The 1,569-nt window shown below is 39.2% G+C and overlaps 1 protein-coding gene across 1 annotated transcript; it reads right to left on the reverse strand.

Annotated features, from left to right (window-relative positions):
- Window positions 1–305: 305 nt before the first annotated feature.
- LOC141126488 (olfactory receptor 51E1-like) lies at window positions 306–1,268 on the reverse strand. The gene has a single exon (XM_073612428.1). It carries the CDS (start codon window positions 1,266–1,268, stop codon window positions 306–308), a length of 963 nt encoding a protein of 320 aa, XP_073468529.1.
- Between the last annotated feature and the right edge of the window lie 301 nt (window positions 1,269–1,569).

Raw genomic sequence — 1,569 nt, forward strand, 5'->3', positions numbered from 1 at the left:
GACTTGTGACCTATCAAAGAAGGCTGGGGGAAGGAAGGGGGGTCTGAACTTCTGCTCGGATCGTCACCAGAAGTGGGTACCTGTAAAAAATAAAATGCCAAAACTTAAAAGGAAGGGGGAGTGGGCAAACAAGCAGAACTTCCCTTTTTGTGTGTAGTTCTGCTTTAAACACTGACATTCAAATAGGTATATCTACTTTAATACAGTTCAGAAGATCTGATCAAAAAGTAGACTGATCCTTGAGAAGCTGACAAAAAGAAATAAAAAGTACAAAAATGTTTTTTCTCGCTATTTTACTATTTATTTTATTTTTTCATTGGGTGCAGAAGTTTAATGAGTGCATCCACCTTTTTAAAAGGTAAAACTATTTTTGATTTCAGGGCTTTCGTTCTTACCCCAAAAACAAGTGGGTTCATGAATGGAGGAATCACAAGGGAAGGCACAGATAACCCAACGTGGGTGCTGATAGACAAGTTATTGGTGCTCAATCTGTGCCGCATGAACATAAAGACAAAGCCGAGGAGGAAAATGGAAAAATTGATTAGGTGTGTGCCCAGGGTGTGCAGGGCTTTGTGGCGTGACTCTTTAGATAATCTAAGACAGACAATATATATGCGCACATATGAAAAGATAATGATTAACAGCATGGAACATATAATCACAATAGTAATAATTGTTCCATATATATTATTTATAGAAGTGTCTGTGCAGGCCAGAATAAAAATTGACATGTTATCACAGAAAACGTTCTTGATTTGTGTCCCACAAAGTGGTAATCTCATTGTTAACAGAGTGCTAACCAAAAGTAACATGAAGAAGACCAAAGAACAGTTGATCAAAAATTTGATCACCCTTGCATTGGTCATTAAGATAGCATATTGCAGTGGGTGACACACAGCCAAATAACGGTCATACGCCATGACTGCAAAAGTCATAATCTCCAGGTAGGCATAAACCGTGATGAACAAAGATTGGGTCAGGCAGCCATCGCGGGAAATGGTCTTGGATGAAGTCCAAAGGTCCGCCAACAACTTTGGAAAAAATGAGGAGCTGCCAAAAATGCCGTTGAGCACCAGGTTACAGATGAGAATGTACATGGGTTCATGAAGACTGGGGTTAGTCAATACCACAAACACAATTACAATACTCAAGATCAAAATATACAAATAGATAACACTAAGAAGAGGACAGTAAAAATATCTGAGTCCTTCCATCTCTTCAAGTCCAAGAAGCTCAAGGTCTTCCCTGGATGTGGAACCATTCTCCATTGTGGCTCGTTCAGTGTAAAGTAGGTGTTAAATCTGTGTGCTGGACAAAAAGAATGTTCAAACAGAATATTTGGTTAGGCAGGTCTTAAAGGACTTCAATCATCACAATATCAATATCATCAAACTACAGTATTCCCTTAATAATCTTTTTAGTTCTGCCAAAGTGCAATATATAAGCCATATTTTGGTGACTAAAGGTATCCCTGCTTGTCCTTGAGTACGTTCCTTAGTGCTTGGACAATCAGCTGGCAGGCAATATATCACCTGTGTGGCTTAAGTACAACACCTTCTGGCCACGGTG

This window comes from Aquarana catesbeiana, linkage group LG02 (genome assembly GCF_042186555.1).
Source record: "Aquarana catesbeiana isolate 2022-GZ linkage group LG02, ASM4218655v1, whole genome shotgun sequence".
Taxonomy (NCBI): Eukaryota; Metazoa; Chordata; class Amphibia; order Anura; family Ranidae; genus Aquarana; species Aquarana catesbeiana.

Bases quoted from the DNA above. Each gene is read 5' to 3' on its own strand.
- LOC141126488 (XM_073612428.1), bottom strand. From the start codon at position 1,268: ATGGAGAATGGTTCCACATCCAGGGAAGACCTTGAGCTTCTTGGACTT.